The 19,727-nt window shown below is 35.4% G+C and overlaps 3 protein-coding genes across 3 annotated transcripts in view; 1 reads left to right on the top strand and 2 right to left on the bottom strand.

Annotated features, from left to right (window-relative positions):
- Positions 1–3,894, bottom strand: part of LOC133533292 (clustered mitochondria protein homolog) — a 47,104-nt gene extending 43,210 nt beyond the window's left edge. Inside the window, exon 1 of the mRNA XM_061872257.1 lies at positions 3,539–3,894. Within this exon, the coding sequence (XP_061728241.1) occupies positions 3,539–3,659 (121 nt within the window). The 5' untranslated portion in view covers positions 3,660–3,894. The remainder of the gene's footprint in view (positions 1–3,538) is intronic.
- An 847-nt stretch (positions 3,895–4,741) lies between these two features.
- On the top strand, positions 4,742–14,150 carry LOC133533285 (INO80 complex subunit E-like). The gene is made up of 6 exons (XM_061872247.1): positions 4,742–4,923; positions 5,192–5,395; positions 5,639–5,823; positions 7,017–7,143; positions 12,963–13,159; positions 13,997–14,150. Exons 2-6 carry the CDS (start codon positions 5,195–5,197, stop codon positions 14,049–14,051), a joined length of 765 nt encoding a protein of 254 aa, XP_061728231.1. The 5' UTR covers positions 4,742–4,923; positions 5,192–5,194; the 3' UTR covers positions 14,052–14,150.
- A 45-nt stretch (positions 14,151–14,195) lies between these two features.
- Positions 14,196–19,557, bottom strand: LOC133533284 (AP-2 complex subunit alpha-like). Its single transcript, XM_061872246.1, has one exon. The coding sequence runs from the start codon at positions 19,323–19,325 to the stop codon at positions 16,530–16,532; it is 2,796 nt and encodes a 931-aa protein (XP_061728230.1). The 5' UTR covers positions 19,326–19,557; the 3' UTR covers positions 14,196–16,529.
- Between the last annotated feature and the right edge of the window lie 170 nt (positions 19,558–19,727).

Raw genomic sequence — 19,727 nt, 5'->3', positions numbered from 1 at the left:
GTTGTCAACACTAACGCTATGACATCCATATGACATAATAAAACTTAAAACTATAAATAAAACTTTACGGACCTGATGTAGTTAAATTATGTTTTAACCCTTTCTTACAAATACACAAGTCAAAATGACAGATAAGGACAAACGATTCATAGCTAATTCAGGCCAGTAACGCGTTTATGAATAAGGCCATATATGGCTCAACAATAAGTAAGCCGTATTTAGTTACTCAGGTCAAAAATACAGAAATGCAAATGTCAAAATTATACAATTACAACAGTCAACAATTAAAGTTCCTGACTGTACACTTTACAGCAACGACATAAGGCATACTAACGGTCAATAAATTTATATACTAGTGTTGTGATTATTACATTGTCATTATCCCGATTTTGCAAGTCAAGTTTCACCCACTTCCAGTAGGTAGCCTTACCCAATGTAATGAACTGTTTATTTTTAATTTTAAGCTATTTTCAACACAATATTTTATTGTTATGAATGAATAAAGAATACATTTAAAGCAGGTAAAAACTACAATGCCAAACTCGAGCGTAGTCTCTGGGGTGTTAGCATCAGTTGGCAAATACAGAGAGAAATCTAACTTAAGACACTGTCGTTTTTAGGGTTCCATACCTAAAAAGGAAAAAATGGAACCCTTATAGGCTCACTTGTGTGTAAAATATACATACTTTGCTCCCCACTGGGTAATTGTGCTCTAACAGTATTTTATATATATATTATGAAAACTATATCACAGCTTCATAATTAAGTGTAACAACATGACAGTAGTGATGGTCTACTTGAAATCGGCATATATATCAACATACCTAGATACCTACCACAACACAATACATATAATAATCTTTCAAAATTAAATGGAATTTAGAATTTTGAAGCAATGTACATTTTACGGTATCAAAGTTATTTAAGAAAAAACATTACCCTCCTTCTGAAGCAGTCAGTAAAATAAGTAAAAGTTGGCCAATTCTAATTCGAAACTAATATATATGCCTATTTTTGTAATGTGAGATGACATACATTACATATCCCCTGCAACCTTAGATAAGATAACTAATTCACTAGGAAAAAGAACCGGATATAATATTGTAAAAGAACAATGTCCATTTTAAAGTAAAGATATGCTAAGCATAGTAACACAGCTTTATAAAGAGTGAGGAGAGCAAAAAGTAATGCTGACAACATTGCAGTAGGAAAAATGTGAACTTGCATGGAATTAAAAACAGAAATAGTAAAATAAGATATTAAAGTGGAGTTCCTAATCTAAAAACTTAAAGTTCTAAATATTCTTAATGTTTTCATATTATCATAAGACAATGATCTTTAATTTGAATATAAGCTTCATATGTCTTTAAAGCATCATTACCTAATGAGCATTACACATTAGTAAGAAGAACATTATTTGGGACATATTTTTTTAATGCAATTAGGGAGAACAACATTAACTGATGAATGGCAAAGCAAACTAAGAAAACCATATTCCACAAGCAAAAAGCTAGAAAAAGAAGTTAGATTGACCTGAAGCAATGATGTGATGTATCAAGATCTTGGGTTCATGACACATGGTGCCAAAACGAATATTATGACAATGATGAATTTATATCATGACAGAACATGAATATTCATACATTTTTGTACTATCATTTCGATCTTGGCTGATGGAATTCTAAAATAAGAATTTTTATTTTTTATACTCATAGTCCCTGGGCGACCGAGCTTCGCTCGGTTATAACTATTTATTGTAATATGGTGGTGTATAGATGATAAACTTAATTACATTTTTTTACTAAATTAAACTTGTCTAAAACAATAAAAATTAAAAAATTATATATACACATGAACATATTAAAAAAAAAGTTGGTCACCGGGCGGTATTCGAACCCGTAACACTCGTTTCTAGCCGGCATTGTTTATTGGTTTTTCAAGATCAATAACCACAAGGAATATAATACTAGGGAGATTAAAGGTTTAATTCCGAATACAACTCTCATCTCTTGTTATTCACACAGATAACCAGTTTATGGGGATATTAATACAACAATTATGTGTCATGGGATAACCCTGTAGCCTCAAGAACAGACAGAATAGAAACATTGACTTTTTGTTTATCATCTAATAGATAGAATAAAAAAAAGAACTATATAATTTTAAGTTTTTTTCTTATCAATTTGTCTTCTCATATGTAATTATTGTATGTGTAATAAATTATTTCTGTACTTTTAACAATTATAAAAAACACACTAATAGCCAAGCTTCTACAATTATTGATTATCCATGGCAGTGGTAATCATCCAGTTAATCAACAATAATAGCAAATATTAATGTAAGAAAATTATCCTTTTAATTTTAATAGGAATAGGAAGTTTAATAGGTTCCCTAGCCAACATCAAATTGAAAGCCTTTAAGGCAAAAAAAAATTGTCTGAATGAAAAAAGGATGGCAATCAAGGCCTTTTTTAAACTTCTGGGAGGCTAGAGGGTACAGGAACATATTTCATAAAAACAGGTTTATGTATAGGATGTTTACACTAATTAATGTTATTCACTTTAAGGAAGTTCCATAAAGTTTTCTTAAAGGAAATACCTATGTGCTAGGTATTTGCAAGGAATTCTAATAGATAATTCTCAAATCTTCTGTATAATATGAGTATTCCAAAGAATTAAGTCTATTTGTCTAAATTTATTTGATTACAGATATCTGGTCACCCGTAAAATTTCTTTTCTGTAAGGCTCATAAAATATACTTCATTTAATAAAGTACAAAATCTTTTATGATTTTAGTAAAATATTATTCTAATTTCCTTTAATAATGCTATTACTGTACTCTTAAAAGGAGCAGAATAGAAGCAAACTGTAAAATCTTTATCAAGCAACATAGAATTGTACTATTGATTTGATTCAAAGCTAGAAATGAAGGGCACAATAGGTCATGGTAGTACTGCATTGGCAAGTATAATATTTTGTTGTGTATGTATTAACATTGCACATTAACTGCCTGCTGCACTATATACTTAAGTGACAAGCAGTTCAGCTTGATTTGATAAGCCCTTCCTATGTCAATAGTTACCACATGCAAACTAATCTTGATAAGAATTTACTCAAATATCTCCCGCATTCCGCTTATTAATGTAGAAGAGTAGTAAAATCGAATAATAGGACAATGAATGACATTACCTTGAATATGTAATCATTACACAACTTCTCTTAAGTATTACATGGGACTCCTATACTATGTGCATATGCAAAAAAATTGTCTTTGAGTTAACTATGTTATAAACATTAAACTAGATCAAAATATACTTGCATGTTTTTCAGATATCAGAGAATTGCGTGCAAAGTGCACAAGGGAGCACGTTGATCACATGATACTGAACTACAAAATTTGGTCGTCACATGATCTAAAATTTTGACTGGCTGCACTTTGTTCAAGCTAAGGAAACATAGTTAAAATAATTTAATCTGGTAATAACCATACTCAATGTTACATAACTGAATGCATGAACATATATAAAGTTAAAACTTACCTTTGATAACATTCTCGCTACCACTCTTGTCCTTCACATTGTTGCTAGCCGAACCGTTTTTCACTTTTTGAGAAGTATTTTTTGTAGAATTCTCATCATTCACTTCACTTCCGAGAGCCATCACAACACGAGGAACAAATCCGGCACCGATTGACCGCGACAAGCACGGCCCACACTCAGCTGAAGCAGCACATGCGGTACAATTAGGGTTCAATTTCGACTGACAGTATAATGTGCTCCCTGAAACGAAGCTAAATTCCAATTGGTATTCACCAAAAAGTAAATCCAATCAGAAACCGACTCATTTAATTCAGACGAATAATACCACCTTACTGCGATATCAAGAGTTTTAGCGTATAAATAAACATAACTAAATTATAAGTAATACATTGCGCAAAAGTCAAATCCCCAAACAGAATTAACAAGGTTCAAGCAGGCAATGGATGTGAGTATTTCAGCATACCTTTTTATGTCGAAATGAGTATTCTGTTTCAGCGCTTGAAGCGACATCTTCCGGAAAATTATTTCAATTTTTAAATCAATGACCATGGATAGAGGTAGAATAGATGGTGAATATAAACATAAATGAAAGAGACGTACACATGCATAATCGTACACATGCAAATGAGATACATTTATGTATTTCCTGCCTTTAAGTAAGTAAGATAAGTTGGTAGCGATTTAGATAGCCCAGTCTGTGCAAGTGTTAAGTAAACGTCATAATTTCATGGAAGTTTTACGTTTAAAATAACACATGGACTCTCTGGGCTACAGGGTGCCAAACTTGCTGCCAACTTATCTTGGTCTACTCCTAACTTCTTTGCTCCTGACTCTATAGCGATATGTCTAAAAGGGGTCTACTCATGTAACAATAAAATTTAGCTTCGATTCGACAATCAAAGTACAAGATGCACTTGTCCATGACTTGTCCTTTAGAATGAAATAAAAGTATATTATAGTTTGGTCCAGGCCTGTCTCATTTCAGGCATAGACAGAGAATTCATACTGTCTTTGTCTTACGCTACTACTAGCAATCAAAAGAAAAGGATGAGTATAGTTTTCCTGGATCTAATTGACTGACAAGGTGTGTTTGCCAGACTATAATAAAATTGGTATGGCTCGTCACGCACTTCTAATGTACAATCGATATGTTTTGGAACGTACTTTTTTATATTCTCATTTATTGACTGCATCTGTCACAACTGTCATGTTCGTTGTCAAACATTGAGGTTACTATTTTTGTTTAAGTTTAAGTTTTGATTATGCTTATGAAACCTGAAACCTGATAAATCGAAATAAGTAACACGTTTCTTAGTAAAATAATAGGTATTTTGCTGAGCTAGTTGTGGAAAACTAACAGGCTGGCGTCAGAAAACTATACTAAGGTACTACTATACTTTCGTAATAAAATTTCTTTTAAACTTATATCGATTCTTCCTTAAATACTGAGGAAGAAATAGTTGACATAATATAGAAAAAGGCTTACCATTTTGAGAGCAACAAAACCCTTCGAATTAGTTTGCTATTTGCCATATTATCTTTGTTAATAAATACGGCTGTCTATTAGCTGTTTGTCGATGGAAGTAGAAGCAGCAGCTCTCAGTCTAATAGTGTTAATTTGAGGCATGACATTGAACTAATAATATTTTGTAGAAAATGTTGGACGGGTGGTATTGCCGCTCTATAGCCAACATGCAGGCGAGCGAAGCTGCCAGCATGAGCAACAACGTGCCCGCAGAGCCGCAGCCGCCGCCGCGCGAAGACTACTCCAGCGATAGCAGCAGCGAACCCGAGCCAGAGACTAACTACAAGTCACACTACCTTACACTTAAGAAAAAGCTGAAATATCTTATTTATGTGAGCTCTATAGGTACCTCTTGTATTGATAAACTAGTATTGTTGATATTAAGGACAGAGAGGCTTTTGACGACCTCAGCTGGTGCTAATGGTATGTGGCACTGCAAATTCAAGCAGATTAAGTAAAAAGTTGGAGAAAGCATAAAAATAACAATTTATCATGTCATAATGGGTAACTCTTTTTAAGTATGTTTTCCAACATTAACAACATTTTGATAATAATTTAAGATTCTCCCTCTACAGGAAAATGAGTGCTTCCAAGATGCTCTGAGATGCAGCCAGAAGAGACTCCTTAAGGTATCCCGCGATCGCAGCTTCCTCCTTGATAGGCTACTGCAGTACGAGAAGCCTGATAGCAGCACCTCAGAGAGTGACGAAACCGAATCTTCTGATGACACAGACTACAACCGTGTGGATACTTTGAAAAGGTAAGGAGTGTAAACTACACTTATTATATTATATATTTATTTATATTTTTTATATTATAGTGTTTTTGTCATGGCACCCAAATGCTGTTTATTTGTTTCTTCACTGATGTGTTGTTAAATATATTGGGTGCCCGCTTGCCAGTCGGTATAGGCCTCCTCCAGCCTTCTCCATTCGTTCCTGTCTCTGGCAACCCTGCTCCATGCAACCCTACTAAACTACACTTAAGGCCTGTGCAAACCGGCAGATGGTAGCAGAGATCAGCGAGGAGAATTTCCTTAGTGCAGCACACACTGATGATGGAAAATCCCTTTTGAAACCATGCATGGTCCCACCAGTATGAGAGGAATCCGGTGCATACAGAGAAATCCTTTATGATCCTTTGATAAATTTCATGTCCTCTGCTACATCCATAGAACAAAACTAGAGACGGCTAAAATCTATGTGCCACCTATAAAAACTTCTGTTACTTCTTGTTATCAACCCCATTGATAGTTTTCTCTTATGTGGTAGCTGTCGCGAACGTATTGCGAACTGGTTAATATTTGCCAACGTCATGGAGTAGATGGCGCTAGTAGTCACGTTTGTCGTTTAAGTTAAATAACCACTTCTAGGTTATTGGGATTTTTTGACTGAAGTTGAGAGGGTAGATGAGAATGACAGTAGGAAAAAGGAGGTTGTGTGCGAACAAATCTGCTTGATAATCTTGGGGAGTGATATTTGCTTTAAGATCAAGTCAAGGACATTCTTATGGTGTTGTTAGAATAATGATGTGTCTCTTGTAGATTGTGACCAACGTTATCAGTACTCAGAGTGAACAGTGATCCAGTGAGGCTAATATGAACTTAAGGTAAACTTTGTGTGAGGAATGGGGTCGCTATAAGGGGAGATTTGGAGGCGACTATTAAGCTCAAGGAACCAGGTGGATAATCATGTGAAACTCATGTTATAAGTAGGTAATAAAGTCGGACACAGCACAACTCATATCGTCATCTCACTAACGTCCAGGCCTCGTATGGGTATGTAGTACATTTACATATCGCTTTCCAGTATCCGTAAAAGCATTAGATTAGATAGGTTAATAAGTATGGTGAGCTTGACGACAGTAGCCTATGGCCTTCGTTTAATCCATACTCAATATGACATGTATGAAAACATACTTAAATCTAATGCTCACTCTCTAAATGTCTTCCAGAAAGAAAATTGAAGCGAGTGCTGCCCACCAAACTGTGTCTGCTGCTGCTACACCAAACAAAAATGCCAACCCAGTGAAAAGAAAAAGAGCTGTGGTTCCTAAAAAGCCTCCTAATACTACACATCTTGTAAGTATACAAAATATAGGTCACTTTCCTGCAGATTTAATGCAGCTATTCCTACTTTCCATCGTTTTTTAAATCAGCCCTGGGTTATAACAAAACGGCGAATGTATATGGTTTATATATTTGCTGATATACACACAACTGATCAAGTACAAGTTGGTAAACAAGAAATTAATTTTTTGTGATATGGATACAATTGTATTTTAGGTAGGTGAAGTTAAGAGATGGTGTAAAATGTGCGAATTCCAAAGCGGAGGTCAATTGTTCGAACCTCGGTTCGTAGGTTACCTACCCAGAGTTAACGTAAGCGCACTGTTACATTACAGTATAATAGACTAGAGATGCAACGTATAGTGGCTTGGCCGAATATCCGTTGGAACCCTCGGCAGAATATTCGGCTAGAAGTTCTACCTAAAATTAACTAAATTTAAATGCGCGCGTGCGTGCGCTATGCACGTTGCAACTTATTTCTCGCTGCAGCCGCTGCAGGCAGTTTTTGATAGAAGCTATTTGCGCTTATTCTGCACGCAGTGCGTATTGAATTGCGGTGCGTTAGTTTTCGTCGTGTATGTAAAAAAAAATATTTTGTATAATTTTTCTCATGTTTTTGTACTATTTATTAAGAGCCCATCAACGTGCTCACTAGCGCCACTTGAAAATAATTGTGATTGTTTAAATTTAACTATAGATATTTAAAAAAGCGGCCAAGTGCGAGTCTGACTCGCCCATGAAGACTACTTACTAGATCTCCTTCTAACCAATTTTCGGTGGAAGTTTGCATGGTAATGTATATCATATATTTTTTTTAGATTTTTCATTCTGTTATTTTAGAAGTTACAGGGGGGGGGGGGACACAGTTTTTTTCACTTTGGAAGTGTCTCTCGCGCAAACTATTCATTTTAGAAAAAATTTATATTAGAAACCTTAATATCATTTTTAAAGACCTATCCATAGATACCCCACACGTATGGGTTTGATGAAAAAAGTTTTTTTTTGAGTTTCAGTTCGAAGTATGGGGAACCCCCAAAATTTATTGTTTTTTTTTCTATTTTTGTGTAAAAATCCTAATGCGGTTCATAGAATACATCTACTTTTGGTAAAGTTTGAACAGTATAGCTCTTATAGTTTCGGAAAAAAGTGGCGGTGACATAATCGGACAGACAGACGGACATGACGAATCTATAAGGGTTCCGTTTTTTGCCATTTGGCTACGGAACCCTAAAAAGGGGGCCGCTACGTACTGTGTTTTGTATTTAAGTACCTTTTGAATACATCAAACTAGTAGATCTATGAACTCAAAACGAAAACGGCCGTTTTAACTTTGGACGACTAGATTGACGAATCCAGCAACGTAAAAACTATTATGATGTATTCAAAAGGAACTTAAATACAAAATACAGTACGTAGCGTCCCCCTTTTTTAAATATGTATCGTTAAATTTAAATAATCACAATTATTTAGCACTTTTAGCAGTGGCGCTAGTGAGTACGTTGATGGGCTCTTAAGGTGGTTCGATTAGGTTACCCAAAGCTTAAACCTCACTAGATGGCGCCACAATTGCAAATTTTGAGTTTTAATTTTTTTGTGGAGTAGTCTTGGTATTTCTATACTGTAAATTATGTTTAGCGCAATCATTAAATAAATATTGAACTATTACAACAAACATTGAACACTTCATTGTACAAAAACTACCCCTTAATGTCGACAGAATGTTTCTTGACTCTATTTCTAAGTGTCACTCACACATTCAAACAGTCTTACTGGGATCCTTGTAGTAGACAATTTGGCACAGCGTGAGTAGGCTTCAATAGCGTTGCGGTATGTACGTGGAAATACATGCAAGAGGATGTGGGTTCGAGACTCGTAATTTTTTTTTTTGTTATCAGTATTATCAAGTAGGTACCTATTATTAATAAATTATTTTATGAGAAATATGAGCGTTTTCCATAAAAATATTAAAAATCTGATTCTCACACATCATGATATTTTTGGGTTCTTCCAACTCAGAATCACTAGCATAATCAATCCTCGTGTTAAAAAAACCCGAAAATTTGTATTGAAATTTTAGTTTTACATTGAAATTTCTTTCACACTAAAATGTGACGTAATGGTATGGATATTTTAGGATATCTTTCTTTAATGCTAGGGTGGAGAAGAGTCTAAGTAGAATGAACCTAAGAAAGTCCAAATTTGTAAGTCAGATTTTCCGGTATTTTTTTCAAAAAAAAAACGCTGTTTTGTTCTAAAATTAAAGCAATCCCTTACTGCCCAGCCTTTAAAAAAGTAGGTACTATTTTACAGTAGAATTAAAACATTTTTTTTACGATACATTTAATTAAATTACAGTGAGTTACAAAATTGCATGGCCTTCTATTTATAACCATTATTAAAAGAAATAAGATATTTACCATGTTTGTTTATATTATTGATTTCCCGATATTTTGTCACAACTAGAAGTTTCACACAATGCTTAGAGATAGAAAATTATTTATTTATTTTATTTATTGACAATTTCATTCAACGGATCACATCATATCCAATTTATGTGTTTATGTATTGCATTGTTTTCTACCTAGTTGGTTATTAAATTCTGTTACTTCAATAATCTTTATCTACATAAAATATACCAACGAAAGTTTAATAAAGTATATATTAAAATGAAGTACACAAAATCAGGAATTACATATGACAATATCATTCAAAATCGCCTCCTCTGGCTTTGACACAGGCCCTCAAACCACGAGGCCAGTCATCAATAGCGGCACGCACGATTGTCATGTCTAATTCCGTCACTGTCTTAACTATGGCCCGCTTGAGGGAGTTAAGATTTGTGTGGGGTTTAGCACAGGCTTTCTCCTCAATAACCTGCTATATGGCATAATCCAGGGGGTTAAGGTCCGGGCTGGAGGACGGCCAGTCTTCGTGGGCAATAAAGTCAATTTTGTTCCTTCGAGACCAGGCTTGAGTTGTTTTTGCCTTATGTGCAGGAGCTGAGTCCTGTTCAAAGATCCATGGCTGGTTTTGAAATAGGGTGTGGCTTAAGGGCTTCACTATTGGTTCGAGAACGGTTTCCAGTTTCCGGTTTTCACACCTTTTTCACAGAAATGAATCTGTGTTAGCCCTGAGTATGACACACTCAAAATCATGTTTGGCGGGTGCCCACATTTGTGCAACGCAATAGGGTTGTTTCCATCTACAAATCTTAGGGCATAATTGTATCCCAAAAAATTCTTTTGGATTATAAGAACATGTTAAACTACTTTTAGGGGACCTGTAATGACCATATTTTTGTAAATATTGAATTTAAAATATCTTTTGGCACACGTCACGTGACCAAACTCGAAACGTCATTGAAGATTCTGATGACGTCACAACTCTCGGATTGACACTGTTGACAGTTAGGGGATTAACAACAAATGACAAATATCAGTTGACAGTTCGTATCTTCTACGTGTGTATGTAGTTATGTGTCAAACCATAAACTGTGACGTCACACAATTTTCAAAGAGCGTTTTGGGCGCGAAAGCATCTGTCAAAATATATTTTGTTAATTTAACATATTTAAAGCCGTTTTTAGTATAAAAGCTGAATTTTAAGGCAACTTTTAGTTAATACAGAAAGTAATACAAGCGTTTCAAAAAATTGGAATACGATTCTCTTTTAGGCCCCAATTCATTATAGATACGACGAGATAAGCGTTATGTGTGGTATATAATTATAGCACACAAATCCACCATATTATGTCTATTTTTATTTTTTCGGTAGCATTTGTTTTAACGGAAATAAAGAGGTTGCAAATCGAGTACCAGAACTTCAGAACAGATATCATTTCATATTTACCAGTCGCTTTTCGGTGAAGGAAAACATCGTGAGGAAACTGGACTAATCCCAACAAGGCTTAGTTTTACCCTCTGGGTTGGAAGGTCAGATGGCAGTGGCTTTCGTAAAAACTAGTGCCTACGCCAAATCTTGGGATTAGTTGTCAAAGCGGACCCCAAGCTCCATCGAGCCGTGGCAATATGCTGGGACAACGCTAGGAAGAAAGAAAGAAATCGAGTAACAGAACTTAGTAACCAACTAGGTATAATAGTTATGATGTAAATGTCCATATCATGTTGGAGTCATATATGTATTAGCCAACTAATTATTCAAGATCAATACACTTAGCTCCCTTAGGTATTCGCCTAAGTACAATCTCGGGCAAAATTGAGTTTTATAAAAGTGAACTAGTTTCTAGGTCATATTTTCTATGAATTGGTCATTTTTGTAGACTCCAATTACAGTTACACTTTTCCTGGTTTTTCGCGGACCAGAATATCGATGATTTTTGTAACTTGATTTAGACGTTGCTATCATTTTCAATCCAAAAACACATAAAATCACAATTCAGAACATGCGGCAGCTTTGTTTTCTATCAAGTACCTCAAGCACCAGGGCGGCTACCGGGAAAATCGAAATTCGTCAATTTCGGGCATTTTTCTCTGTCACTCTAATTACGTCTTAGTGAGAGTAAAAGAGAAAGATCCCCACAATTTGCGAATTTAGGTTTTCGCGGTAGGCCCCCAGGTCCTGTCAAGTTTCAGCAGTGTTGCCAGGTGAGCGGAAGAGAATTATCGTACTTGAGTGTCAATATTATTGTACCGTTGAAAAAAATATCGTACGCCAATCAAAAAGGCAGCCCCTAAAAATGTCTTGCAAAGTAACCTTAAACTTCCAATTAATAATAAAAAAAAGATTGTCTTTTTTTTCTTTTTTCGTCTAAATTGCGCCAAAAATCTGTTTATGTTTGTGTATTTTTGGGATAGACTCAAACGGTATACAGGAAATTGTGACATTTTAAACTTTAAACTTACACCAAGGAGCCGAACACCCAAAAGATACTAATTTTAGCCTATTTCTGAGAGAAAGTGTCATATTTTGCTTCAAATTACTAGACTTTAAAGGTGGCATCATCCAAGGGCTGAAATTATAGTACTTTAGTGTACGATAATGCTCTTTGGAACATTACGTCATACCGGGGCCCAAATTATCGTACATGTACGACAATTATCGTACGCCTGGTCACACTGAGTGTCAGTGTCGACAGAGTCAGCTAAAAAGTAAAAACGCGTCAAACATCGCAACGTCGCGCCGATGCATGGAGTGGCAACGCCGCAATGTATTTGTACACGACATTTGTCACACACACATGAGTAAAATTTATAAAAATATAACGTTGATTATTGCATGATTTCTGTATGAAACAAAGTTTTTCTATTAATTTAGCGCAAATGAATATTCGAAAGTAGATAGATGCGCAACTATTTATGTAATAATATTGTGTAATTAATTAATAAATAGCGATTGTTTTTTGTATGAAAATCGAACCACCTTAATATAAAGGTAGTCTGAAAGATTATACCTACTGGTCTAAATAATTGATTACTTGTAGTTTGTTAGGTACTTTTTTACCCTTCGTTTACCGATAACTACGTGTTAACGTACTATTCGGTATCCGGCCGAATACTATGCCACTATTCGTTATTCGGCCGAATAGGCCGGATACGAAAAGTGGCCGAATATTCGTTGTATCTCTAATATAGACCTTCAAACATTCCAATAAAATTTGCTAATATTCCCCTTGAGAGGAGAGAAAGCCATTTAAATACAGCAAGTAATAATTTTTTGACAAAAATAACATTTCTTATACTATACCTACCACAGGCAACAAATACTCATCGAGGCAATTCCATAAACACCAAACAATTAGATTGCGTGGTTTCATCACAGAGTTCCCATGGCCACCTCTTGTAAAAACATTGCAAATAACAAAACTTTTTCAGCACCAAACCAACATGGCCATGCTGTCAAAGGCGTCCCCCGCTCTCGGCTTCGGCCTGTCGCCCGGGGACGGGCACATGACCCCCGAGGAGGTGGAGCGACATCTGCAGTCGCGGCAGTCCTATGTGGAACTGTTGCCTGAGCGAGCGCCACCCACTGTCCCTACGGAGATGTTTAGCAACGACCCATCACTTGACAGGTAAGATGAGGATGCAAGGGCATAGCCAGCCAGTGATATCAACTGGGCAAGTTGATATCGCCGGAGGCCTTTGGGGCAGACGCCGTAGAGGGGCATACATTGTATGGAGAATTTAAGCTCCTTCTGGCAGCTGCATTTTGATATTTAACACACATCAGTGAAAGGATAAGGATCAAAGTCAAATGGCGTTCTAAAAGTTTTAATTATGTGTCGAAAGATGGCAGTAAATTTACGTCACTGCAAAGTTTTTTTTGACAATACACCATACAATTAATTAATTAGTTTGTAAGCATTATTGTGTACTTTTATCATGTACATATGTTTAAACTTTTTGAATAAACGTCTTTATTATTATTATACACCTCTATTTCAAATTCGATTTGGTACGACTTGTCATGAGTGAACTCATGCCTTTTGCTTAATGCAAAATTTACTATTCTTCAAATTAATCACCGAATCTAAACTATTTGATTTTTTGGAACACCTGGATTGGTGCAAAGGGTTAAGCAGCATCCTGACCGTAGTGAGAGATTCGAGGATGAATAAAATGCTGAATTTGTAATTGTTTACTGATTCATCATTTTTATAATCTGTACCACGAAAACCCTTTTCTAGGCAAGGTACGATTTATCGACTACATACGCGCCAATAGAATTTCAACCTTAGTAATCCGATTTAAGGTATCGATTAGATTGGACTTTCGGGAAATGTAACTTGTCTTCAAATGAATCATCAATGCTGGATTAACTGGAATATATTTGCATTTTTTAAGAAAACCTCGTTGATTGGTGCGGCCTGGAAATTGTAAACTGACTATGAAATAATTTATTGTTACAGTGAATCAAATGATGTGCTGGAGAACTCCCCAAATGTTGAAGAGTGGTTCGATTAACTTACTTAGCTTTTACGTAGAAATATTTAAGGAAAATAAGATATTCTTATGTCATTATGTGCATTCATTGATTTAATATTAAAGATGTGATTTGTGTAATATGTCTTTTTTCTTGCATTCATTGTAGGTTTAAATGAAAATCAATTCAATTTAAATATATTATATATTGGATAAATATTTACGTTAGACAATTACAAAGTGGCTTCAAGCGCGGAAACGAACTTCTATATAATCTATGTATCACGCTCAATTTATTAACCATGCGATATTGTACATTTTGATATTCAACTCACACACAATACACTGAAGGTATTTATCAAATAAGCAAGTATACACATTCTTACTTCCATAATATACATATAATTATCATACCACGTGTTTGAACGAGATGAAGTTATGCATTTGTTGTGAATATTCTTACTACTCTTTAAACACCTACCATGCAAAGTAAATTTTACTATGCTCCCTACTCAATGTTAAACATTTAATGTTTAATACTCTTTCGTGAACAGCTGGTTATACTATACATGAACTTTCTTACAAGCCCCTAATACCAATTGTATCTACGAACCTACACTATCCTGTGGTACAACTATGATATTATATGTGATGAGATTCCTATGAACAAACCATAACACATACCACATTTTATTGTACATAACTTTTATTAATCTCGCAATATGAGTACATTCACATGTAAAATGATAACTGGGTGAGCTCAGTTCTCTTCCTTTCCTTATCAGTACGCATACAATGACAAACAATGGGATTTTGTTCCAGCGGACTTTAAATAAAAGTATTATCCCTAAAATATGTATATTTCCGTTCACATAGCTATATGTCCGAATAAATTGCAAGCATTCATATTTTTAAAGTCACTAATAGTTTTTGGTTTATTATATTAACCAAATAGATATGAGGAATGTATGAATAACACATGATACCAAAAATGTTTCGATACCTACTTAACCAAATATATTTTCTATCAACATAAAGGACGTCTGAATCGTAACGATTCCAAAATAAATCTCTGATAAGCATACTTTACTTTAACAATTAACAGGAACATTATAAGTAAATAAAAAACCTCAAAAATTCACCAACAAAGTGCATCTGCTACTTGACCACTAGGGTGGTCCTTATTTCATGGTAGTTTTTTCGTCGGATATCTCCTTATTGTCATACTTGATATTAAAAAGGTTTAAGTAGCTGATTTATTTTTGAACACATTACCCCTTATAGAAATTATGTAATTAGGAAAATATCCCCTACAAAAATACACTACATAAGGAATTAATTTTTCCACGGCGTATCATGGTATCTATTGTACATATATGGCGTTAAAAATAACTTGATATGAAGTTAATTTTTCGGTGTTAACGAGTAAAAACGCTAAGGAAAAAATAAATGTCTTCTAATAGGTAAAACCCTACTTTGCGGAAAAAGTTCGTTATTGTTTTCACCTCAGTAATTACATATATTTTTTAAGCGTAACACAAAAATCTATCGCATTTTTTTGATATCAAATTACACGAGTTACCTACCATGTGGTGCTCTGCTAAAAACCTACAAAATAAGTACCACCCAAGTGGGTTGTTTTTCAGAGATTATGATTATATATATATATTAACTTGTATGATGATAAGTTTTCATTATAGGCTAACAGATCACACCCAGAATTAAAATGTATCCATGTGGCAAATACTTTAGATAAACCAACAGCATGGTTATATATGAATTATCATGCCACATAACAGCCAAAACATTTAACTTTGGTATGATCATGTTATACATTTTATCATATCTCATTACACCTGAATTTAGATTAAATAGTAATACAATACATTATTTTCAATGAATATGAAAAACAAATGTACATCCAACACTTAGCCAAAATTTGGGCACACCTTTATAAAAAATCTATGTACAAATAAATGATTAGAATTATGTACTGTACCATTATATGAATTGTACAGTGAAACATAAAAAAATATATTATAGTCTAAATAAAAACATATTCAATTTAAGTCTAAACTTACATGTCAGTAAGTTTAACTTAATTTTATAAATTAATTAAATAATACAATAGCCCATGAAATGCTAATATACTATATTATTTATCTATCAATGAAATCTGATTTACAAGAAAGATCGTTGAATAGCTACATACAATAACATAGAACTATAGTAATGGACTACTTGAAAATATGTTCCCTATAGTGTATGAGAGAACTCAAACAAATTTTTAACTTTTTCAAACCACAAAGCCTAACTTTTCAGTTAGTAAAAGTCATCTCAAAATTGTATATGTGAGATATTACAAATTCCTACTGAATCAGTGCAATGTTCACAAGTGACTTTTTAACATGCTTCATGTAACATATAGCATTTGTGTATTTTCTGCAGCTGTGAACCTAACAGCAATTAACATTGCTATTAACAATGTTGTTCATATTTGTTAATTTATTTTAATTATTATTAAAACTGGTCTGCAAGTAAGTCGCAAATTTCTTGTGAGACTGTCTCCTTGCTAGATCTTACTGTAAGTCTAAACATTTGAGCTTGCTTATTAGGTTCCAATCTCATGAGACATCCTACTTGTTGGACTCTGGTATGCACAATGCCAGCACATACAAAATTATCAGGGTTGGGGTCAATGCCATCCAGCAGTTGCATCCCAAAGCCGGCCAGTTTGGTGCGGGTAGCTGCAATATCAATTGCCCCTTGAGCCTTAAAGATTTTTTGTGCTCTTTGCTGCTCTCCTCCCAAATTCTTCCACCTTGCGAAGAAAGATTCACCATTCATCTCTGTAGGTTCAAAGAATTTGTTCAATGTCAAAGGAAGCTTCATTGTAATTTTTTGTGGCACATTGTTGTAGATAAAGGAAACAGACATGCTTGGAGTGTCCAGATAGTCTTCGATGCACTCTGCAGTTAACATTTGTTGGATCTGAGCTCCTGCCTCCAAAACTGGTTCCATAGGCTTCATCTGAATATTTAATTTATGCATATCAGTCCAGTGCAGTTCAGGATTGACACTTTGAATTGGAAATTGTGTCTTGTTGCCATAAAACAGGCCAATTCTGCCTAGATTCTGTCTAAATTCACTTTTGACTCCAATTTGAATCAATTCATTCTCAAAGAGAACACCATTATTTTTAAATAAGAATTTTTTGATATTATTTTGTGCAGCATTGCTTGGACTAATTTTAGGAGTGGTGTAGAGATCTCCAAGGACATCTAGCAATCCATTGCCTGCAGTTGGAACAGCTGAACCAGGTGGTGTGGACAATCCCAGGAGGTCAGCACTTGATGCACTAGTATTGTTTGTCGAGTTGACAGCTGGTGCAGCTGTTGATGTAGGTTGAGGGCTCTTAGATTCTCTCATATCAGAAGTATCAGGAATACGACCTGGCTTTTTCTTTTTGAGCACTGCTAAGATAGAAGATTCTCTTTCAGGGAATGCAGGCATCTCTTCCAATACTGTAGCCAATACATCTGAACTAGCCACTATACTCAGTTGCAAATATTCAGATGCTCGTTGTTGTAGCTCAACATCTGCAGACCGTAGGTTGGAGTCAGCTCTGAATACTTCTTGGACACGATTTTTGATCTCAGGGAACAGGTTGACAAGTTTGATGTACGTAGAAAGTAATAGAGCTCTAGTAGCAGCAGAACACAGATGATATTTTGAGTGGAGCAATTCAAATTGAACCAATGGTGAAGACCGTGTATCACCAGCAATCAGATTACCAAATTCACCAAGAATGTAACCTCCTACTTTAACCATGTTTTCATGGCATGTGGGTGCCTGTAGGGCTTCAAACACGGTCTTAGCTGCATAACCTTGAACTTCCTCTCTGTTGATGACAATCTGAATTACTCTGTACCATACCTCTTCAGATACATAGTCTCCAGCAATTCTTATAAGATTAAGAATCACATCAACATACCAAGTAAAATCAGTTGCATACTTTTCTGCTAATATGGCAACTTTCAGTACCATCTCTTCCCTAATAGAGTAATCGGCAGTCTCCAAGTATGCCAACATTTCTTGTACAATCTCTTCGGCATTTGTTTTGTCACACATAGCATACAATAAATCAACAGCCTGCTGCCTAACTGAGACATCTTTTTCCATTTTCATTGAAAGAATGACAACTTCTTGGTGTTTCTTTACTGCCTCATGTGAGAATTCAGAAGTTGCAAGATGGCACATGGATTCCAATGCCAGGTAACGTAAATTAGTTTCACGGTTGCTGAGAAACTGTCCCAGCTGATTGCATGCTCTCACCAACAAGTTAGGCTCACTGTCATTGTGAATGATGAGACTGATAGCTTCAAATAGAACAGCATTCTTGGCATTTGAGTGCTGGACTTTTTTCGACTTAGGTGGTTCCTGGGCCTTGTTGAAGATAGTTTCTAGGCATTCTGAAAGGCGACCTCTAACCCCAGGCTCCTCAGAGGGTGGAGTGTAGTTTTGTAACAATCTTAAAAGTTTAACAGAGAGCCATGGTGCAGGTACAAAGTAATATGTGTAGTCTTGTAGGTCAGTGTAACTGGCAGTCACAATGCGGCTGAGCCGAGCCACTGCCAGGGTAACACACCCTTTGTATTCTTCTGGATTTTTCTTTACCAAAGCATCTATAAGAGATGTGGCTGCAGTTACAACACCCATGTGGGGATCATTTAACAAGTGAATTATTCTAGACGTCCATTCACCCCCAGGAATGATTTCAGGAGACTTACGGAAGAGTCTGAGTAAGCAGAGAGCAGCTGACTGTTTCACAACATCCATTGTGTCGCCTGACACAAGAAGTTTAGGAATCTCTGTGCAGAAAGCTTCTGCCATGTCTTTGCTGCCGATATTAGCGATGCACTGAAGGGCGAGGTTGACATGGATGGGGTTGCGCGACTGCAAGTCGTTCTTGATGCTCTGAATAATCAGCTTGATCAGATCACTGTTGGTGTTGACCAGCACGGAGATAAACAGATACCCGATCTGCTTTTCGGAATACTTATTGGAAGACAATAGATTGACCGCCTCCATGTGTCCGAAGTCGATGTCGTGACCCAGCAAGAAGATGAATAACAGTTTGCAGACATACTTCTTTTTTTGATATCCATCGAGAGTTTTGTCACCTTTAAACTTACTTCTTATGTTTGCCAGCTCCTTATTGATTCTTTTTATTTCTGCTTCTTTACTTTTACAGTTTCTTATATCCGATATGAAGACTGCGAGTCCTCGCATTCCATCTCCCCTTACGGCAGGCATATTGCCAAGTGACTTGTCGAACACCAGTTTTAAGCCTTTTCTTTACACTTTAGAAATAAGACCCGACACCGCGCACTATCACTAGTTTAGGAGGCGTAAACGGGGTGAATCGGCTCCAAATCTCGATTAATCAATGCATTAGTAGCCGTCATCAATCAACGATACAATATAATACTTCGACCGACCGAAGACGAGCTTACTTCTACAACGCCTATATCTATGAAACTGAAACGTCAGACACAGTACTCATTGTTTATGGATCGATATTTATTTGAGGAATTTCATGGATGTTTGCATTAAATAAATAAATATATATATTCCTTTGATAATGGTTAATATTATTTTAAAGTCTATATTATTTTTATTTAGATATTATATCTAATAGTTTTCTCTGAGATATAT

This window comes from Cydia pomonella, unplaced genomic scaffold, assembly GCF_033807575.1.
Source record: "Cydia pomonella isolate Wapato2018A unplaced genomic scaffold, ilCydPomo1 PGA_scaffold_148, whole genome shotgun sequence".
Classification (NCBI taxonomy): Eukaryota; Metazoa; Arthropoda; class Insecta; order Lepidoptera; family Tortricidae; genus Cydia; species Cydia pomonella.
This window is presented reverse-complemented; position numbering and strand designations above follow the sequence as displayed.

Bases quoted from the DNA above. Each gene is read 5' to 3' on its own strand.
- LOC133533284 (XM_061872246.1), bottom strand. From the start codon at position 19,325: ATGCCTGCCGTAAGGGGAGATGGAATGCGAGGACTCGCAGTCTTCATA.
- LOC133533285 (XM_061872247.1), top strand. From the start codon at position 5,195: ATGTTGGACGGGTGGTATTGCCGCTCTATAGCCAACATGCAGGCGAGC. The intron at 5,824-7,016 runs GTAAGGAGTGTA...AATGTCTTCCAG, and splicing joins CGTGTGGATACTTTGAAAAG to AAAGAAAATTGAAGCGAGTG. The intron at 7,144-12,962 runs GTAAGTATACAA...AAACTTTTTCAG, and splicing joins CTCCTAATACTACACATCTT to CACCAAACCAACATGGCCAT.